At 48.1% G+C, this 20,051-nt stretch overlaps 1 protein-coding gene across 6 annotated transcripts in view; it reads left to right on the top strand.

The window, feature by feature from the left end:
* Window positions 1-354: 354 nt before the first annotated feature.
* FARP2 (FERM, ARH/RhoGEF and pleckstrin domain protein 2) overlaps window positions 355-20,051 on the top strand; it is a 104,457-nt gene continuing 84,760 nt past the window's right edge. For all 6 annotated transcript variants that reach the window (XM_049614501.1, XM_049614502.1, XM_049614500.1 and 3 more), the window contains exons 1-2: window positions 355-447; window positions 15,432-15,663. In XM_049614501.1, the coding sequence (XP_049470458.1) occupies window positions 15,460-15,663 (204 nt within the window). In that variant the 5' untranslated portion in view covers window positions 355-447; window positions 15,432-15,459. The remainder of the gene's footprint in view (window positions 448-15,431; window positions 15,664-20,051) is intronic.

The following is a 20,051-nucleotide window of genomic DNA, read 5'->3' as shown; positions in this document are numbered from 1 at the left end:
GGAGCCGCGCCCAGAACCGCCCCCGACCCGGCGAGCCGCCGGGGCCCAGCCCCGGGTTCAGAGCCCCGCCCCAGGCTGAGGCCCGCCTGCCGAGCCGAGCCCCCCTCCCCCCCCAGGACCGAGCGCCGTCCTCCGAGGCGAATCTCCGCTGATTTGCATTCGACTCCGCCTGTCGAGTTAGCTCCGCCTCCTCCCCGTTCGTTCACCAATCAGAACTCTGTGCCGCACTTCCAGGCCGCGGGCCGTGGAGGCCCCGCCCCAAAGGCCCGCAGCCCAATCGACGGCGCGTCCGCGGAGGCGGGGGCGGGCCCCAGCGGGGCTCGCGGCGCGGGGCGGGGCGTGCGCCGTGGAGGCGGCTGGCTGGCAGTCTGGCGCGGCGGTCGCGAGCGGGCGGAGCTGCCGAGACCTGGAGTCCGCTACGGACGACGGCGCGGGCCGGGCCGGCGGGTGAGGACGCAGGGCCGCGAGCACAAGGGCCCGCGGGCGGGCGGGGCCGCGGTTTCGCGGGCGAGGGCAGGGAGCCGAGGCCGAGCTGGCGCTGAGGCCCGCGGCGGCCCGGCGCCTCAGGAGCCGCCTCAGGACGGCGGTCCACCAGCGGAGTCAAGCCCGGGCTCGGGAGGCCTTCCAGGGCGGCGGGCCCCGCGCGAGGAGGCCCCGAGAGTGCGGAGCCTGCCCGCTGGCGGCCCGGACGCGGGAGGCCCGGGGGCGGGCCGCGGAGGTCCCGCGCGGGGGCCCGGGGGCGGGCCGGAGAGGGTGTGCGTAAAGACCCGGGGAAGGTCCCGCGTGGGGACCCAGGGACCCTGGGGAGAGCCTTGCGTGGAGGCCCTGGAGGTGGCCCAGGGAGCGTCTCGCGTGGAGGCCCACGCAGAGCCACAGGTGGAAGCCCATGCTGGTTGTGACCACACCCTTCTTGGCCTTCAAATTGTATCCTAAAGGTGGTTAACTAGGTGTTGGGTGTTAATGCTTTTAGTCCACTCAGGTTTAGAATGTTCCCCAAGGCCTTGGGAAGGCATCTGAAGGAAAACTGGGGCCGGGATACGGCCCAGCGAATCGCGCCAGCACTTTTTCCGCTTGTGCCCGGTGTCCGCAGCCTCCAGTGGCCTTTGGTGTGCTAGTCGGGAATGGCTGCGAAGAACAGAAATTTAATCATGTGCTGAAGGAAATAACGCCAGTACGTCCTATAAAGAGACGATGGGAAGATTTAAGACCCAGGGCTAAATCTTTAAAGGGTGGTTTTTCTTTCTTCGTTTGTTTTGTTCCCATGAGATGGTTTTGGTCGGACCACTGTGGAAACGTTTGATAGCCATCTGGTGGCATTGGGTTCGGGTGTTGGTTGTGTGTAGACGGCGTGCCGACAGACAACTCAGATTTTCTCTCTGCCAGAGAGGCTGTAGAAGACACTAAGGCAGGCCGGCAGGCACGGAGTAACCTTTACTCGTAGATCGACTGTAATTTTAATTTCCCGCATCTGCTGCCGGTTGAGATTCGTGCGAGCCCCTGTGCGCTGAGAGAATCCGGCGTGAAGAGTCGTGAACCGCTCCGTGCTGGTCGTCGTGCTTGGTTCTCTCAAACCCCCGCAGAGGAGACGGGGCCAGGGCGCACAGCCCCATCTGGAAGTGGAGAGACCGGTTTAGGATCACACCCTGGCCTTGCGTCTTCCCAGCTTTATTGCAGCTTCTCTCCTGCGCGTGTGCCCTGAGCCGTTTGGACGAGATGCTGCTGCGGTTTCCTCCACTGGGGAGGTTTGCTGCCTCATTCACATGATGACCATCCTTTCCTAGGTTTCCAGGGCCCTTCTGCACTGAGTCATTCCCCAGTTTACGCGATATGTCCATCTGTCTTTGTTCCTTATCGATAAAAGGGGGTGAAACTTAGCTACCCCACATGGTGGTTGTGGCACCGAAGCGTCTGTATATAATGGGCCACGTGTGAGATGTGTGGCACACAGCAAGCGCTTAGGTGACGTTAGCCATTATACTATCAGGTGGAAGAATAATCTGAGTGGATAGTAGAGCGAGGTAGGCAGTATTTTCTTTAATTTTTTGTCAGTGTTTCATTTATTATTTTGAGAGATAGGGAGCAAGTGGAGGTGGGGCAGAGAGAGAGAGAGGGAGACACGGAATCCAAGCAGGCTGCAGGCTCGGAGCTGTCAGCCCAGAGCCCGACGCAGCGCTCGGACCCATGAACCGTGAGATCATGACCTGGGCCGAAGTCGGACACTTCTCCCACTGAGCCACCCAGGCGCCCCGGGAAGTAGGCAGTATTTAAGCAGAGTTATACTGCCTTGGGGGGAAGGATAGGAACCGCTTGGCAAAGCAGAGATGGACACGTGGGTAATCCCTTCTGTCCACACACTGGCCTCTGGTCACCTTGGCACCCCCTCTGTAGTCAGACAGTAACTTACTGCTGCTCACCTGTTCCGTTTTGTTCCTGTTTTTCCTTCACCCACTTTCTCATCAGCTCACCAGCTGCCCCTTTCACTCAGTGGGTGGCAAGCCTCCGACACGCAGCAGTGGCAGTAGGCGTTCAGGGAAACCCCACTGTAAAGTTGAGTGTTGATCTGAGGGCACTTGTGTCGTGGTCTGAAATCCGGGTGTCCACGGGGTCACTGGACTATAGTATATTTGTCTACTCCAGGTTTTACCTTGGCAACAGGGAGTCAAAGAAGTGAGGATTACACAGAACTTAATATGGTAAAGCCCACTCTTGTGGGTTTCTGGGATTGGTTACTTTGGTGGTGATTCTGTAAATCAGGTTTGCTCTTTTTGGAGAGCAGTTAGCGGTATGTGCTAACGATTTTCATTTTGTAGTCCCCGTTCTGAAAACCAACCCTGATACACAAATCCCGCATGTCAGGATGGTAGGGTTCTCCACAGCTAGTGAGCCTGCTCTGGGAATCCTGACAAAATGTGAACCTTCTCCCCAGACAAAATGCGAACCTTTGATTTATGGAAATCGGTTCAAAAACATGCCTTCACTAAAAAGGTGACACCATGGGTACATAGCAATTACACTGTTGTAAAAATATGTGAAGACGTGGACCAGGATGGAAAGGGATGTTAGGGATATATGTAGTTTTATTTTAGGGTCATGGGATTATTTCTACCCTGCCAAACCGGTGTTTTAGTTTATAGCCTTTTTAAAAAACAGAAAGGTACTGTAACGTTGTAGGATGCAGTGATGACTCTCCCAGCTGCAGAGCAGAAGGAGACCTAAGATGACATCCAGACCTCTCAGTAGGCCCACAAGGTCCCTCAGGGCCCAGCCCCTTGTGGGCATCCTCAGGACCCCACACCTACCCACATTGTTCTTTGTCCTGACCCCTGCAGGGCCCCTGCCCTGACTTCTCCCAGGAAGCCTCTCTGAGTCAGGCAAGCACCCTCTTCCTGGGTTTACCTTGTACTTTCTGCTCCTGGTTACTGTTGTGGAGAGGTGGTCCTGGCCACTTACAGAGCTGTCTTTTATTTTATTTTTTTAATGTAAATTAGTGAAGTGATCTACAGTCAACTGGAATATAATCATACCACAATTTATTTACTTATTTTTTTAAAGTGTATTTATTTGGGGGCGCCTGGGTGGCTCAGTCAGTTAAGCATCCGACCTCAGCTTAAGTTATGATCTCGTGGTTTGTGGGTTCGAGCCCCATGTCGGGCTCGGTGCTGACAACTCGGAGCCTGGAGCCTGCTTCAGATTCTGTCTCCCTCTCTCTCTGTCCCTCCCCCGCTCGCACTTTGTCCGTCTCCTCTGTCTCTGTCTCTGTCTCTGTCTCTCTCTCTCTCTGTTTCAAAAATAAAACATTAACAAATTTTACAAAAATAAAGCGTAGTTATTCTGTGAGAGTGCGCACATGAGCAGGGGAGGGGCAGAGAGAGGGAGAGAGAGAATTCCAAGCAGGCTTCATGAGATCATGACCTGAGCCAATACCGGGAGTCAGATGCTTAACCAACTGAGCCACCCAGGCGCCCCCAGAGTTGTCTTTAGATCTTGTGGGCCTGTGCTTGGCCTGCAGGGTCACGTAAACCAAGAGGAGATACTCCACTGTGGAATCAGAGTGGGGTTGGTGCCACTTGAGGAACTGACCAACCACCAGCGAGTCACTAACCTTTCTGAGCCTGAGTTCCTCGATCTATGTGATGGGGATTGTGAGGATTAAATAAGATGATGTGGGCCTAGCAGTGGCCATCCCTTGGGACACTGTGGCGTTGGGGTGTGTGCCAGAACCTTCTTTTGGCCTGGTGCAGATGCCCTCCTGCGGAGGGCTTCTCCCTCTCTTGCAGACACCCAATTCCTGTCTGCCAGCCTTGCTTTACTTTTCCTGTGGTGCCCACCACCATTTAACACACCATCTTCTCCTGCTGTAATAGGGAGGGGCTGTCTCATCAACTCCCATGTCCTTATAGGGACACCTGGGGGACTCAGTCAGTTGAGTGTCCAACTTCAATTTAGGTCATGATCTTGAGGTCCGAGAGTTTGAGCCCCACATCGGGCTCTGTGCTGATACCTAAGAGCCCGGAGCCTGCTTTGGATTCTGTCTCCTCTGTCTGTGCCCCACACCCACTCACGCTCTGTCTCTCTCTCAAAAATAAATTAACATTAAAAATAAAAAAATTAAAAAAAAACTCCCATGTTCTTACAGACTTAGATTTTCTTGATACTGAGCACGTGCTCAATACATTTGAATAAATCAAATTTCAAATTTCATTTGGGGCAAGGGCAGATGCCAAGTTTTATGTGGCCTGAAGCTTATACATACAATTTGGGAGAGGGAGCCTTTCTAAGAAAACGAATACAGTGTTGTAAATAATTAACTGGAAAGTGAATATTTATGTAGAATAAGAAAAAGGTACAGATTCAAAAAAGCTGAGAATAACATCACTAAATGGCATATTTGTTCAAAAGTAGCATATGTGTTTTTAATGGTCTCTTCATGTGATAGAGAATAGAAAGAACTCAATGATTCCTCTCACACAAGTGATCAAAAATATTTATCGATAGGATGCATAAAACATGGTTACACCTATGGACAGTATATGTTTGCTGTTTCTAGTACAGCTATAGGTGTGTGTCTCAGAAAAGCAGGAGTTCTGATAAATTCAATTCTGTACAATTCCATTCAAAAAGTAAAAAAATAATCTGTGTTATGTTGATAGACCTACTACATTAACATTTATTTTTCTGACAAACAAGAACATCAGTTTTATCTACTTACAGTTTAACGTGTGTGATGATAATTTTCCCACAGGTGAGCATCTGGCTCCCCTTATTTCAAACCTTGTTTCTTTCCCATAGCCCATGCACCGCCAGTGCTGGGCACCATCAGATGTGTACAGATGGCCTCAGGCCCCCAGCCCTGCACCTTTGCTTCATGTGCCCCTGGGGGGCAGGCGTAGTGGGTGATGCCAGTGTTCCCAGAAGCCCTACCTGCACTGAGATGGCAGGTGGTAAGTGTACAAGAAGTAATTGCAAACATACACGTATCCCACCAAATCCAAGCTAAATGTGTCTCCAGCTCCTTGTGCCCTGAGCTGCATCCCCAAAATGCCAGCAGCCCCTACTAAGATGCCTGATGTAAAAGGAACAAGGTTGTAGTGGAAAGCGGCAGCAGCCTAAATTGATTGCAATCAGAATGTGTTCTGTGAATTTTACAGAAGGCTACAACCATAGGCACACTTTGCATAGGGCCTGTCCTAGGACCTGGGAAGGGGCCAGTGCATGTGGGGGGTGGGGGGGGGGAGGGTGGCCCAAACCAGAGGCAGAACAGCTTTAGAGGTATCAGGCTTTTGCAAGGGCAGTTGTGTCCCTGTGCTTGATGCCAGATAACACGATAGAGGCACGAGGGTTGAGGGTGCTCAGTGCACCTTCTAGCACCCAGTGGAAGTGTGTTTGAGAAGGAAGAAGCAACACCAGGGAATTTGACAAGTTGTTTCAATTACTAGGCTTTAGTAACTCTTGCCTCCTTCATAATGAAAGCCCTAAACGCTTTTGATAGTAGTTGATAAGATGCATGTTGGGGGAACAAGTCTCAGTACCTGAACAAGAAATCGATTCCAGGGAGTGCTTAAAGATATTTTTATTTCAGGGGCACCTGGGTGGCCCAGTCAGTTAAGCATCCATCCGACTCTTGATTTCAGCTCAGGTCATGATCTCATGATTCATAGGATCAAGCCCCACATCTGGCTCTGCACTGACAGTGCAGAGCCTGCTTGGGATTCTCTCTCTCCCTCTCTCTCTCTGCCCCCCTCCCAAAAATAAATAAACTTTATTATTTTTTTTAATTTTACTGAACTGTTTTAGAAGAACAAGTACACTTCCTAGACGAGAGATAATAGCTATTGCATCTTTCTCTTGGAAGGTGAGCAGTGACATACCATAGGTACCCCTACCATTTAAGACTCCTAAAGCAGGTAGTACTTGTGCAGTAATCTGCAGAAAAGCCATCTCATTTAAAAGTAATGTATACGTATCACTGGAGGCAATTTGAAAATTATAGAACGTTGGAAAAAGAAATAAAAATCAACCTTCTTTCTCTCCCAAAGATAACCACCATAACCATTTTTAAAATGCATGGATATCAAGTCTGGCTCCTGGACAATGGACTAAGCATGCTCCACCCTGTCTCTCCCACTGCCTGTGGCTATAAAGCCTGGACAGCTGCAGGGAACTGGTGTTTGAGGACTCTGACAAGTCAATGGTGACAGGAGGATTGGGAACAAAGGCCAGCATTTGAAGAACTACTGCACCAGTAAAGAGTTTCCTATTTTTCCTCCAGGATTCCCCAGCCTGGCCTCAGAGTATCTGAAACCCAGAGGTGGGCACCAGATGCAAACAGAAAGTGCTGTAGGAGAGAATGGGAGAAAGCTGCTGGTTTCCTCCCCTCTCCCCTGTCCTCCAGTCAGGCTGTGGCTCCCGGAACCTGCAGACACCTAAAACTCTGAGGGAGTCCAGAAACCCCCATTGCTGTTTTCTCCCAGGCAAGGGTGCAGGCACAGGAAGTGCACAGCGGAGCCAGTAACTAAAGCCCCAGGTTTCTGGCTGAAGGACTGAGAAGGGGAGCTCCAGGCAACTGCAAAGTATACCAGGGAGACTTGGGAGAGGGAAGAGTTCAAGAAAGTGACCCCTGAAATTGCTTTGAACTTATGGCCTCAACGCTGAGCTGGGCACGTATGAGTCTGACCCCGAAGAACTTGCCAGAGGCTTTGGGAACTCAACTAAGAGGTAGGCCACGGCCTGGGAACCAAGCTGGCCTCTGGATGATGGTACACAAGGAGGATGGAGCCTCTGAACATGGAACTGACGCTGAGACCACAGCCTGCGGCCTGATCCCAAGCAGACCTGTGTCTACTAAAGCAGAAATACCCCAAGTCCACACAGTATTAAAAATGGCCACAATCCGGGGCTCCAAAAGTCCACAATCCTATCCAAAATTACATAGCATACACAGAATCGGGAAAATATCCCCTCAGAAGACACAAGACAGGCACAAACCGAGGTGATACGAATGTTGCAGGTCTCCGACAGAGACTTTGGCAGAATTTTGGCTCCCGTGACCTTCACCTCCTGATGTTACTTCTAGGAACATGCCATGGTACAGCAGCTCAGTGCCAGCAAGGACAGGGGTCTCAGTTCTCTACCCAGACAGCTGAGCGGGCCTGGAAATGCATTCTTCCATCTCAGACCCCACACCGGCTGTCCCCTTGTGCAGACCTTGTGAGACCTTCAGCAGAGTGCTCTGCGGGTGTACATTGTACCCAGACTTCAGATCCACGGAGACTGACACAATAAAAGGCTCTTATTTAAGCTGCTCAACTGGTAAAGGCTGCGATAAAAAGCTGAAACGCACTTGAAAACAGCTGTTACTAAAATGTCCTGAGAAGCAAGGGTATTCTTGAAACAAATGGAAAGGTAGAAAGTGAACTTAAAAAAAAAGATGTAAAGGAAAAACAAGTAGGAATTTTAGAACTGAAAATACAATAACTGACGTAAAATGGAGTTACAGAGTTAACAAATGACAGTGAACGTATGATGCATGGATGTGCAATATTTTAAACGTTTATTTATTTATTTTGAGGGAGGGGGAAATCCCAAGCAGGCTCTGTGCTCAGTGCAGAGTCCGAGGCAGGGCTCGAATCCACAAACCATGAGATCACAACCTGAGCCAATCAAGAGTTGGATACTCAACTGACTGAGCCACCCAAGCGCCCCTGGATGTACAATTTTTAAAGTCAAATTGTTTTGTCCTTTAAACTTGAAGAATTTGCATTATAGTGTATTGGACTGGGAGTCAGGACACTGGGCCTTAGTCCTGTCTACACAGGTTGGATCTGTGGCCTTCAGCAAGCGGCTCCATTCTCAGGCTGCTGTTTCCTATGGAAAATAAGGGGCTGAGCCAGCATTTCACGGTGTACACACACTCGCCCTCTCACCTGTGAACTATTCCAGCGGTTTTCTGGATCCTTAATGTACGCTGAAAATTGTTGCCAGATCTGTTGTTTGTTCTTTCATTTGTTCTTTTTCTTTTTTTTTTAACTCGTAGAAAATTCCAAACATCCACAAAAGTGCATATATCAAAAACAGCTCCAATAATTAACATATGGGCAATAGTTTGGGGGTTTTTTGGGGGAGGGGGACTATTATCTTCTTGACCCCCACCTCAGTGGATTATTTTAATGTAAATCCTAGGTATTATTCCACTATCCAAAAATAGTTATGTATCTCTAAGAGATAGGGTGTCTTCCACCTTCGTATATACACAATACCATTAAAACATCTAGGAAATTAGTGGTACTTGTTAAATCACCTAATTTGAAGGAAGTGCTCAGATTTCCCTGATTGTTCCACAAATACTTGATTCAGGATTCAAATAAGGTCCATGGGGAGCATTTGACAGATAATGTGTTTTAACAGTGTCTATCACCTTCCTCCCACCCCGTCGCTTGCTTGCTTGCTTGCCTGCCTGCTTGCTTGCTGGTTTTTTTTCTTTGCCATTTGTTGAAGAAATGAGATTGTTTTCTTGTAGAATATGCCACATTGTGGTTTTACTCGTAGTCTTTAATCTTTAGGGTGTATTTCACTAGTGATGGGTAATGAGGTTACTGAGTTTGAAAGTCACTTGAAGTAATTCCTTTTGTAGTTTAGCTGCTGTCTGAATGTACAGTGAGGATCATTTATTTCATTTTTGAGTTTTGGGGCTTTTCTAAAACACTGATTTCATTTTGCTTTCTAAGTATGTAAAACATTCGGGAGGTTCCCAAGTCAACCCATGGAAACCTTGTGCACTGGAAGAAGAGGTTTCCAGTGCTGTATTCCCGGTGCATTCCATCCCATGGGCAGCCACTGTCAGTACGTTTGGGTTTATCCTTCCATTGTTGTTTGAAGACAAGCAAATGCACATGTTTCTATTCCAACTCTCTTGTTCATGCTAGAGAACCATAAAGACCTTGCTTTTGTCCATGAAGATTTTGGTGTTAAATTGGGCAGCTTCATACCAAAGGAAAAAAGGGTTGAGAATCAACCTTTTGATTGGAGGAGGTGGGTGTGTTTTTGCCACCAGTACACGTGCCCATGCATGCGGATGCCCTGCCTGCCCTCCATCTGGCCAGCTGTTTCTTGTCAGCTCTTTGAGGCGTTGCCTTACGGCACATGTTCTGACATTTTTCTCTCTGATTCCTTATACCGATTGAATTGCTTAGTTGCTTGTTCTAAAAAATACTAGTCATGCTTATTAGGGAATAAAAGGGCCTACCTCTTGCTGTGCTGTAGTGAAGAGGTGATGTAGTCCAGGGCCCAGGAGCCAGGTGAGGACTCCATCTGAACATTGTCAGCAGCGAGCGTTCTTGCCAGCGCTGTCGTACGCTCTAGGTGTGTTAGAAAGATGTCGTCGAAGTGAGTGCCATGTTCTGCTTCCTTAATTGGTCAGTATACACTTAGGTTTTATGATCCTCCTGAAAGAGGCAACCAAGGAGGGTGGAAGAGGCAACCAAGGAGATCTTTTGCGTAACAGAATTTTTAAGCAATTCCCTTTATTGTGGACCATGACCAGTGGGTGCTTTTGTCTGGGGAGCCATGTGCTCATTTTCCAGTAGACAGCAAGGCGGCTTAGTGGCCAGGTCCAGGCCGGGCTTAGGTCCTGGCGCAGTCATTTCTGAGTTATGTGTTCTGTGGCAGACTTTTTTTTTTTTTTTTAATAGGCTTTATGTTTTAGAGCAGTGTTGAGTTCACATCAAAGTCAAGTTGCAGGTACAGAGATATCCAAATGCCCTGTCCCTCTTACACCTTTCCCACCATCAGCACCCCCCCCCCCCAGACACACAGAGTAGCACATCTGCTACAACCCGCATTGACATGTCATCACCCAAAGCTTGGACAGACTTTTTGTTTGTTTTGAGGAAGAGAGGGCACAAGTGGGGGAGGGGCACAGAAAGAGACAGAGAATCCCAAGCAGGCTCCACGCTGTCAACACAGAGCCGGATGCAGGGCTCAATCTCACGAACTATGAGATCTGATCAGTTGGACACTTAACTGACTAAGCCACTCAGACGCCCAAATGGACAGACTTTTGAGCTGAATTTTTCCAACTTTGAGATAGAAATATATCACAAGGTGGTTTTTAAAGTTTTTCTCGGAATTTTCTCTCTCTCTCTCTCTCTCTCTCTCTCCCCCCGCCCCCCCTCCCTCCCTCCCTCCCCCCCTCCCCCCCCCATCTCCCACTCGCTTGTTATCTTTCTCTCTCTCTCAAATGAAAATTAAAAAAATTTTAGGGGTGCCTGGGTGACTCAGTTAGTTAAGCAGCCGACTTCAGCTCAGGTCACGATCTCACAATTTGTGAGTTTGAGCCCCACGTCGGGCTCTGTGCTGACAACTCAGAGCCTGGAGCCTGCTTTGGATTCTGTGTTTCCATCTCTCTCTGCCCCTCCCCGACTCATGCTCTCTCTCTCTCTCTCAAAAATAAATTAAAAAAACATTAAAAATTTTTTTTATTAAATGAAAATATGTAGGTAGGAACGGAGTTTTCTAGTAGGTAGTGCTAAATGTCAGTAGTGGAAATTGTGTCCAGCTACCAGAAATATTTTTAGGAATGAAATCTGCAGAGCATTTCATTCATGGAGGAGGATGACAAAATCTGGAGCCCGTGTAGGGCCTTGGTTCTTCACACCACTGCTTCCCTCTGGATTTCTGGGAGGCTCTCTGGAAGCAGGAGAAGTGAGCAGGGGCTAGCATCTAACATTTAGGGCTCCCAGGACCGCAGAACAGCTCACGTGGACTTGCTGTGTTTCTCATCTGTCTTGCATACTCTTGCCCTTTAAATGTTTATTTAGAAGCACACAAGGCAAAACAAAGTAATTTCTGTTAGGTCGTAATTGATGTAAAACAGATTCATTCAGTGCATACGTTTTTCCTTTCGTTTTCTCCCGCGGTCAGCTGGAGGAGGCGGTGGGCAGGGCATGTGACCGCTGAAAGAGTGGCCTCGAGTTTCTGCAGGGGTCTGGTTACGCCTTTCGTTCTGCAGCAGATGGGTAGGCTCTGAGGGCAGCATCGGGGTTCTGTACCAGTTTTCTGTTAAGTTCCTCATTTTCTAAGATTTCTTAAACTTTGAAGCCAAGTAAATATTAAACGTGTAATTTATGCCACATACTGTTATGTGATAGCAACCGTATTTTTCTTTAGAACATAAGCAGTAGGGTACTTCGGGGCCATTTCCTCAATGACCTTCCAGAACAAGAGTGTCTGATGACCCCGAGTCTTAGCTTAAGCTACATTGAGGTCTTTGGACTAGATGAAAATAACTAGGATGTCCATTTGCTGCTCAAAAGGCATGCAGACCTGCACAGGTCTCTTGTGGACCAAGAAGTGGTCTTTTGTTCTTAGAAGAGATGAAATAATGTTAAAAGTATGCTGTTTTTAATTTATTTATTATATAAATAAACAAAGATCTAGAAAAACCACATAAATCGAGTATATGGCTTAACGATTATAAAGTGAACATGGTCTAACCAAGTGATGTAACCATGCCAGAGGGCCCTTCTGAAACCTTATCCCGGAGACAGAAGCCCTCCCACCAAGATGGACCACTGCGAGTTTTCTAGTACGAATCTCCTTGCACACTCTTCTTACAGCGTGCCCACCCTGATGTGCCCCTCAGCACACTGGGGGTGAGTCTTGCCTGTTTTGTTTTAGAAGTATGTGTCTAGACAGGACTCTCTTATCATAATGAGTAGAAGATAATCTGAAGAAATTTTTTCCATCTAAAATTATTAAGAAAAAAATCTATATCAGGAAACCCTGGGTGGCTTAATCAGTTAAGCGTCCGACTTCAGCTCAGGTCATAATCTCACAGCTCATGAGTTTGAGCCCCACATTGGCCTCTGTGCTGACAGCTCAGAGCCTGGAAGCCTGCTTCAGATTCTGTGTCCCTCTGTTGCTCTGCCCTTCTCCTGTTCCTGCTCTGTCTCTCTCTCTCTCCCCACCTCTCTCTCTCAAGAATAAATAAACATTTAAAAAATTTAAAAAAGAAAAGTCTACATGAGAATATATAATGGAATAAATAAGTGACTTGTTAAAATATGTTTTGGTTGTACCTAAATTTTCAGAACAGTAGCTTGAAAAGGGAAGGATCACTTTGGTGCCCAGGGTTAAACGGCCCATAGTTTCTCAGAAGGACCTGCTCTCAGTGCCTCAGGGTCAGTAAATGCTGTGAACTAATCAAGAACTTGTTCTCCTCTATGTGCACATTAGAGACACCTTGCAGGTGGTGTCTTCTTCGTTCACATCCCATCAATTTTGCGTTAACTACTCACATCGGTGAAATTGAAAAAGTTCATCCTTCTGGTTCTCAGAATCTCATCCCACATTTAATATTAGTGGCATGAATATTAGTGATTTTCCAGTGTTTTCTGTTTGTGACCATAGTCTGTCTTTCGCTGCTCAGGCCTGTATGGTGCATTGCCTGACGAGGCAGTTCATGTTCCTTGATGCCACTGCTGTGAATTAAATAAATACTTAGCAAACATTCACAGTAAGAATTTAGTTCCTGCTGTCAGGGTGCATACAACCCGGAGAGGGGATTCGAATATGGTGGGTAACTGCTAACCTGAACCAGACCTGTGCCTGTCCACGAGGGGCAGTCCGTCCTTGTGCAAGAGTGGGGGCGGGAGGTGTATTTGGCAGAGTGACACCACCTTGTCACTTTGCTCATACCGTTCTTGGTTCACTGTCCCGGGAGGTTTTAGCTTTCTTGTGCTTTGCCTGCTTGTTCGACAGATCGCACGTGTGTGGAAGTTCTTGCCCACGTGGGCTGGAGACCTTGTCTTTGCTGGGTAGGGTTTAAGTGTGTGGTAGAGGTGGCTCAGCGGGTGACTGAGAAGTTTTTAAACTTAATTCAAGAGACAAAACATTCATGAAATGGTTTTTCTTGATAACAAAGTAAGCATGGAACGGATGAAAGGGCCAGGGGAGCCAACAGTTAGGTTGGCACATGAGGGAATGGACTGGAAATTTAGATTAATTCTCTAAGAAATTTACCGCACGTTAGTAGAATGCTTGTCAGAGGTAAGGGAGTGAAGTAGTTTTCCCAGCAGCCCCACTCTTTCTTTTTTTTTAATTTAATTTTTTATTTTTTTAAATTTACATCCTAATTGGTTAGCATATAGTGCAACAATGATTTCAGGAGTAGATTCCTTAGTGCCCCTTACCCATTGAGTCCATCCCCCCTCCCACAACCCCTCCAGTAACCCTGTTTGTTCTCCGTATTTAAGAGTCTCTTCTGTTTTGTCCCCCTCCCTGTTTTTCTATTATTCTTGCTTCCCTTCCCTTATGTTCATCTGTTCTGTGTCTTAAAGTCCGCATATGAGTGAAGCCATATGATTTTTGTCTTTCTCTGACTAATTTCACTTAGTATAATACCCTCCAGTTCCATCCACGTAGTTGCAAATGGCAAGATTTCATTCTTTTTGATTACAGAGTAGAACTCCATTGTATATATATATACCACATCTTCTTTATCCATTCATCCATCGATGGACATTTGGGCTCTTTCCATACTTTGGCTCTTGTCGATAGTGCTGCTATAAACATGGGGGTGCCTGTGTCCCTTCGAAACAGCACACCTGTATCCCGTGGATAAATGCCTAGTAGTGCAATTGCTGGGTCATAGGGTAGTTCTATTTTTAGTTTTTTGAGGAACCTCCATTCTGTTTTCCAGAGTGCCTGCACCAGCTTGCATTCCCATCTGCTCTTTCTTGAGTAAACGTCTCGAATTTGTTTTTTGTCATACTGTGCTTCACTGATCAAGATTTTTCTTTAAGTTGACTTTCAAACATAAATACACATATTTAAGAAGTAAATTTGTCATAAATAGAGAGTAGCTAGATTAATACAAAGGAAAGCAAGCTGGTATTATTAGATTCTAGCTGATACTCAGCCTCTTCTTTCTTTGTAAAAACAATGACGTGATTAACCCTGTTCAGCTTTCTAGCTTGAAGCTAGAGAAGTTTCCATGGCATGCCATGGAGGACTGGGAAGGGCGGAGGGCATCGCTTGTGTGCTGGTGTCTGCTTAGCAGGCAGTGGGTGCAAGGACATCGTGAGAACAGCTAAGTGGTGCTGGGAACGGCCTGGCCTGGGGCCAGTGCCCCTCACATCAGGCACACAGCCCTCATGTCACTCTGATGGCCTCCGTCCAGCCTGGTAAGACACCGCTTACAAAACTGGGAAGCCTGAACCCGGCCCAGACCAACCTGGGCTGTCCTCACCTGGCTGTCCTCACCCAGCACAGGGAGTGGCCTACTGAATGGTGCCCGTCGTGCACTGCACTTGCTGCGTGGCACCTGCTCCTCTTTGCTGAAACGTACCATCTGGCATTTAACAGTGTACCATCAGCACAACAACTCTCTGGGCTGCTGGAGCCCAGAGGGTGTGCCGGGGACTCCAGGCGGCCGGACGAAGGCACAGGCCGCTGTTGGGTGAGGTCTTGTGACTTACATGAGAGGATGCATTGCCTGGCTTGCAGAAGCACCAAGAAATAGTGTCTTTGTGAACAGTGCTTGTTATTTTGTGATCCACCGATCCATGTATGAGTAGAAGGTAATCTTGTTTAACTCTTTGCTTTAACGTAACTTAAGACGCCTAGAAGTTGCAAAATTAGAGCAGAGAATTCCTGGGCACCTGATTTTTTTTAATATCTAAATAACTTTGGGGGCGCCTGAGTGGCTCAGTCGGTTGAGCATCCGACTTCGGCTCAGGTCATGATCTCACGGTTCAGGAGTTCCAGCCCCACATCAGGCTCTGGGCTGACAGCTCAGAGCCTGGAGCCTGCTTCAGATTCTGTGTCTCCCTCCGTCTGCCCCTCCGCTGCTTGCACTCTCTCACATTGTCTCAAAAATAAACAAACATTAAATGACTTTCAATGACTCTTTGGGGTTTTTTGTTTTGTTTTAGAGTGCCCTTCATTCTTAGCTGATGAAGAATGGGGGAGATAGAAGGAACATACAGAGTCTTGCAGACTCCAGGGACACGCTTGGGCGCCCAGACCCCAGGGGGAGTGAGCACCCTCGAGCCTGGGCAGAACCTCTTGGCAACCGCAGCACGGGCATCAGCCAGAACACAGGAGAAGCACCTTCACCTCCGAGTGAAGCTGCTGGACAACAGCATGGAAATATTTGACATTGAGGTAAGTAGCGATATTTGGAGGCATATTTCCTTATACTTTCTAAAAGTCAAGTATGATGAACCACATTCCATTTTGCTGATCAGACTTGGCCTATTTATCAAGCTGACCCAGGGTGGTGTTGGTAACACTAAGATCCTTGGAAACAGTGAGTCTGAGTTTCTGCTTTTATTTGAAGAGTGATATTCTCCTGTCTTTCCTTTGAAATTCTGATACAACATGGCCCTTCTGTTCTTCTTCAGAGAGGCCGGCTGACTGCTGTGGAGCACGGACTGGACCCATCCAGATCTGCCCACTGTGTGTCAGCTCCTCTCTGAAACATGGCGGTGATTGTAGTCCCCTCTTCTCAGGGGCTGTGGCAAGGACGGGTGCAAAGAGCCTGGCACACAGGTGGTGTTGCACAGTAACATTGAACTTGTTTTTCTGTATCAACAGATACAGGAAACATAATAACGTTTTTATTTTGAAAATTTCCTAACAATAGATTGCACTGATAATGTTGGCAAAAACAAGTGAATATAGCAAAAATGTGTAAATGTATCATATAAGTGTATGTGTGTATATATGTATCTAATCAATACTTTTTAGACCCACATAATACTTTAGAAAACACTGATTTTCTAAATGGTGTTAGAATGAGTGTGCTTTTTAAAATTATTTATTTTGTATGTAATGCACAAAGATAGTCTCTCTTCTCTAATTTTTTCATAATGGTTTAAAGTAATACCTTTAGAAGTTTTTTCTGCTCTTAATGTCACAAAAGGAAGGACAAGAGAATGAATTTAAACTTTAGCAGGAGGCTTATTTGTGCTTAGAGATTTCTGTCAAGAAGTCAGGATGCTACACAGAAACTAAGATTACTGAGCTGGGGGCCAGGCTGTGATGACCCTAGAGGAAACTTCTTGGGGGCTCTGGTGGTGCCTAATTCAGAACGCATTGCATGGGAAGGGGAGGAGGGAGTGAGGGAGGGGGTCAGTGGTGGGGAGCTGGAGGTCAGGGCTGTACCCCAGTCCTCTTGCCTGGGGTCCCAGGCACACCAGTCTCTCTTGCCTCTCCTGCTTGAGTGTTTGATGGTAAGCGTCTAGTGCATAGATTCATAGTATCTGAATTCAGAGGACCCCTAACACTCCTTTTAAGGTCTTAACCTGAGGAGGAAATCGAGTAGCATTTCATCAGGGCAGTAGTAATTGAAACTGGTAGGACCTGTCTGTCCAGCTTCCCAGGTCACTCCCGTGTTGCCAGAGGCAGCCTTTGCTGGGAAGGTAGTCCAAAACAGGCTACCTTTGAATGCTGGAGAGCTAGAGGCTGGCTGTGGGCTCTCTTTGGCAGCATTTCCCAGCCCCGCATGGTGCTCTTTGATGAGTCACCTGCAGGAAATGGGTTAAAGGTGTGCAGGGTTAGCTGGACTCCCAGATCTTTTCCAGCCAGTGCTCTCAAGAGTTCCACCGTTTAGCCGTCTTCTGATAGACACACCCACTATGGTCTAGGCTTATAAAACTCTCAGAATGTTCAAAAGAAAGAACGGAGGGGAGGGGAGGAGAGGAGAGGAGAGGAGAGAAAAGAACACAAAGAACTGAGCTATTCAGAGCTTACTTTCAGAGCATCTTTTTTTTATCCTGCCTAATAGTCTTTATCAACTAAAACTAGGCCCAAAAAAGAAGAAAGCACATATTTATTGTGGAGTCATAAATAACACATAGCCCTTCTCTGAGATACACGCCATCGCTAAGTGTCTGGATTGCTTTATTCGTCAGCATTCAGAAGTGGCATTTTGTAAAGGTTTCACCATATTTAGAACTTGTCAGAGTTGAGTAGGTTGAGATTATTGTGTTGGGGAGGAAGAATTTTCTCTGCCCTTCCAGATCTGTTTGGCTAGACCAAGAATCGGATTGACATGAGACAGATCAACCGGCAAACATCCAACTTAATAGCATATGTATAGGGAATCCACAGAGATGGAAATTCCTAACACAGGCAGCACAGATGCTTATATGAGCTCAGGAGGGGGGTTGGGTCTGGGACAGGAAGGGGAGAGGAGATGTCTGGGAATAGGGGTTGACTGTCGTGCAGATAAGTGTCTCAGGTGAAGAGTCTTTGTTAATAGTTCTCTTCCTGGTGCAGTTAGTTGGGGGGTGAAGGGGGGGGCGGTGAAGAGCTTTTCCTGAATCTGCTGGGTTTTTATTGCTTTTAACTCAAAATAGTGTTCATGCCACAGTGGCCCATCTTGGGGAGGCCTGCTCTTGGCCCCTATAGTTGCTTCTGTTCATCAGATGGAATCATCATCTTCACTTCCCTGCAGGTTGATATTCTGGTAAGCCTGTCGGAGTCACCAGAAATTGCAGAATCACATTGCTGCCACATACCCCGAGTTGGATGGAGTACTTTTTGAATGATGTTACCCACTGACGCATGCCTTTTAGGAGGAGTTAGAATTCAGTATGTTTTTTTGAGTCATTTGTATTCAGCTTCCAGGTACCCTGTCCTCTACAGCCCTGTCAGTGGATTTTGTTAAGTAACAGACCACTCTAAAACCTTGTAACTTCAAACAGCAAATATCAAATGTTTCTTGCATGTTTGAGTGTTGGCTTGGGAGGGTCTTCTGGTCTGGGCCGGCCTGGAGGGCCTACCATGTCTGGCACCCCAGCTAGAACCTCTTTCCACCCTCCAGGGAGCTAGCTTCTCCTTTTTTGCACCGTGATGGAAATGTTCTCAAGAGTGGAAGCTGCCAGGTCCCTGGATGCTTGGGGTTCATGTGCTGTAACGCCTACCAAGTTTAACTGATCAAAACAAGCCACCAGGCAAGCCCAGATTCAAGCAGGGAAGAGTGGGGAGCAGTAGAGCTACCTTGTAGCGGGAGTGCCAAGGAATTTGTGACCATTTTATTCGGTATACCGCAACGGCTGTTGCCAGTGGATCAGGAATGCATCTCTGGAAAGATGACTGTCTCTGTGAAGTTCTAGTATCTCCCATCAGTGGGCTGGTCTCGTTTGCCGGGCGACATGCTTTGTGGGGCCTGCCCCAGAGCAAGCCACATGGCCTTCTCTGGGGGGACATGCTTCCCCCATACCCCTCTGTGAGATTCTGGTCCAAGAACACAGGCTTGCCCTGATCCATCCTCCCCAGTGTCTCCCATGAGCCATGGCTCCAAAGATGTAAAAGATCCAGAGATGGAGGCTGGTTGCCCCTGGGGCCCCATCACTGATCCACCACTGCTTGTTCCTTGACCGCTGGTGACCAAACTGACATGAGTTCCCTCCTTGGTGAGTCACACATAGAACCTCCACCAGGCGAGTTAGCACACAAAGAAGACTTTATTTGCGGCAAAGAAGGAGATCACGGGAAATCACTTCCAAAGCCGTGACCCTCGAGCAAGGGTGGCTGGGTTCCTTTCATTTAGGGTTAGGATGGAATGTTCAGAAAGGGGAGCCTCGTCATCCCGTGTAGAGGCGGGCACGCGGTCACACACGGGCCTTAAGGAAACCTTCCGCGGACACGCACGCCGTGTGTTGTAGAAATGAGGCTTGGGCTCTTCCTTGGATGGGGGATGGAACGTTATAATGAGGTGAGGGTAACCGTCGGTGGCTCCGTGGGTCACCCCGCGGTCCGTCTGCGCAGGCGTGAGTCGGGGGTTGAGCTCACACTGGTCTGGGCGGTCTGGGCGGTCTGGGCCCCCAGAGCTGTTCGCCCAGACTGTCGTTACTGCTTGGGGAAGTTTGAGTTTCCTCCACGGGATGCTTTACCTGTCGGGTCTTGTGCCTGAATGAGGAGATGAGGGGGAAGGAAGAGCTTCGGGAAGGATGGGGGATGAAGGTCGGGGGGACAAGTGGGTGGCAGTAGAGCTCAGGTCTCAGGGTCCTGCAGGTGACACTTGCTCCGCCACCCTCTGCCCTTTATATCTGAGCTAAGAGACACAGGTTGTTGTCTGGGATGGTGCACACTCGTGGTATGGGCAGCAGGCCCACAGTGCACAGATACCCCCGGCTGGGTCTTTGTTGGCAGCACAGAAGGAAGGTCTTAGTGAAGCCACCCCCTGCCCCAGAGCTTGTCTGAGGTCTCTCTCCTCCTGGAAGGCAAGTCCCAGAGACAAGGTTTTGTCTGAGGCTCTGCCGAGTTCTTGGTGTGGCACCGTGCTGGCTCGGTAAATACGTGTGTTGAATGAAGGAAATCAAAACATAGATTGGGTTAACATCCTTTCTTCAAGAGTGTCCTGAATTCTCCCCTAGAGCAGAGTTTTCTGACCTCAGATTCAAGTGCGTGTGTGTTTGTTTGGGGGGGGGGGGGGACGCGGCCACTGGCTCCTGCACACAGGGAGTTTGAATCACTGGCATTGTGTAGAATCCCTAGTTGACATTGAAGGGACCTTTTTAATTTAGGGAAAATTTTGACTTTTA

Source organism: Panthera uncia (assembly GCF_023721935.1).
Source record: "Panthera uncia isolate 11264 chromosome C1 unlocalized genomic scaffold, Puncia_PCG_1.0 HiC_scaffold_3, whole genome shotgun sequence".
NCBI lineage: Eukaryota > Metazoa > Chordata > Mammalia > Carnivora > Felidae > Panthera > Panthera uncia.
Note: the sequence above shows the minus strand (reverse complement) of the source record. Positions and strands in the feature narration are given on the sequence as shown.